General features: G+C 42.2%; 1 protein-coding gene across 1 annotated transcript in view; it reads left to right on the plus strand.

Moving 5' to 3' along the window:
* jmjd1ca (jumonji domain containing 1Ca) overlaps positions 1–2,500 on the plus strand; it is a 46,818-nt gene that overhangs the window by 18,876 nt on the left and 25,442 nt on the right. The window contains 1 exon segment of the mRNA XM_030787434.1: positions 2,338–2,451. Within this exon segment, the coding sequence (XP_030643294.1) occupies positions 2,338–2,451 (114 nt within the window).

Consider the following 2,500-nt stretch of genomic DNA (forward strand, 5'->3'; position numbering starts at 1 on the left):
AATATTGTGATATTGATGTGTATGAATACATTTCTGGGAATAAATAATGGATCATCATTTATTGGAAGTCACTTAGTACGGTTCAGTGGGCCAGTGTGACCTCATAACAACGTTAAGGTTATTGTAATACTGAATACCTAAGAGTGTGTGCATGTGAGTGTGTGTGTGTGTGTGTGTGTGTGTGTGACTCATTCACATGCTAATTATTCTGTCATCCACCCGGTCATGGTGATGCTACTCAACTGTAGTCCAGCCTGTTGCCCTTATCGAAAAAAATAGCCATTTCCCTTATTATATTCATTATCGCAAGCTTCAGTTGTTCATTTTTTCATGTGTATTGCTGAAAATTTGTGTAAATGGTTAAGAATTTACAAATTTATTCATAAAATGTATATTAAATGCAAAACTCTCCAATGTGTTTCATGTTTGAAATAGATGCAGACACATGCTAATGGCTCCTGTGGTATTTCGTGTGTGTGTGTGTGTGTGTGTGTGTTGGACACACCAGTTGTGATGTACAGTCAGTTTGCTAAAGCAAAGCAGCCAACGCTGGCGAGTCTGACCAGTCTGACTCCGTATTCTCTCCCTCTGACTCAAAACCACAGCCTTTTATATATGTGTGTGTGTGTGTGTGTGTGTGTGTGTGCACGGAAGGTCTAAATATAGCTCAGACACTTTCTGTTTGTCCCCTTCCTCTTCATGGTTCATGATTAATGGACACACACACACACACACACACACACACACACACAGACTTATTGATATAATACATTTCCTAGCCCCTTACCCTAATCTCAACCATCACAAGTAAATGCCTAACCTCAACCCATACCTTAACCCTAACGTAAACCTAATTCTAACCTGAACCCTAAAACCAAGTCTTAACCCTCAAACAGCCCTTTGAAGAAGTGAGGACCAGCCAAAATATCCTCACTTTCCCAAAATGTCCTCACTCCCAAGATCTACAACTCAAACTGGTCCTCACAAGGATAGCTGTACAAGTACACACACATACACACACACACACACACACACACACACACACACACACACACACACACACACACACACACAGAGTCAATAACATAAACGAGGTTTGCTGATTTAAGCAGGCTCTTTTACATCTTCTCCACCGCCCCCCTCCCTCCAACACACACACAATACACACACATCCAGTACCACTGTGCCCTCATTTAGATTAAATTACACTTCTGAGAGCCTCAACAAGATGAAAACTGTCATGTTGCAGAACTCTTATACACACACTTACACACACACACACACACACACACACATTTTCTCACACATGTATACAGACACCCACACCCACAGACCCACGTACACATTCACACACACACACACACACACACACACACACACACACACACACACACACACACACACACACACACACACACAGGCAGGCAGGGCTGCCAGACATGGAAAGTTTGAGTCCACTGGCCTAGTATTTATATAAATAGAAAAGTGTACAGAGAGAGGGATTAAATCAATGGCAGTCTCGCTCAGACCTCTCACCAGACACCACAGTACAGCATGCAACACAGAGGTCTACATGCAGCACAGCAACCTGTCACAACAACAGCACAACAAAACACACGCCCGACCACTGCAGTGCAAGGTACAGCCAACCACAAAACACACAAACATAGTACACCAAGACACAGAAACACAAGTCAAACAACATGATAAATAAACGCTGTACAGCCCAGAAAAACAAGACAATACAAAAACATTAATAAATGTTGAGAAACACAATGCAGCACAGAGACACAACACTGAGTCACACCGCAGCACAGAAACGCAATGTAACAAGACACACGACACAGAGATGTAACACAACACAGAAGTGTAACACAAGACCAAAACACAACAGAATTCAGGAACACTAGGGAGACAGATAGAAAGAATACGAGAGAAGACAGGGGAAAAGAGAGAGAACGAGAAGGAGATAGGGTGGCAAAAATAAAGTGAGATGGAAGCAGAGGAAGGGGTGTAGCTGATCAAAGTTGAACTGATACATTTTTCTCCATCTCTGTACTATCCATCAGTACCTCCTCTGTGTGTGTGTGGGAAACCGCTAGTCTCTTTATTATTCATAAGATCTTCATCTGCTATCTGATCACTGATTCGTTAACGCCCTAGCCGATGATTTATGGTTTTAGTGACTTTTTTTAATTGTCTTTTTAATGATTTTTCTTTCAGGCCAGTGATGATGCAGGTAATGTTGACTGACTGACAAACTGATAAATAAACAAGTGACGTGATCGATTGATTGATTGATTGATTGATTGATGTGTTTTGATTGACGTTTTACAGAGTTTCCGGACGGTGGTGGGTGAGGCATGTCTTGGCTCTGTCTCAGTGGTGGAGTTCCTATCTGACAGACATCTGGACTTCTTCACTGATCACATAGACCTGCAGCCTTACCAGGTACGTGTGTGTGTATTTATCAGTCAGAGCTCTGACCCTGAATGGCAGG

Source organism: Chanos chanos, chromosome 10 (assembly GCF_902362185.1).
Source record: "Chanos chanos chromosome 10, fChaCha1.1, whole genome shotgun sequence".
NCBI classification, from domain to species: Eukaryota; Metazoa; Chordata; class Actinopteri; order Gonorynchiformes; family Chanidae; genus Chanos; species Chanos chanos.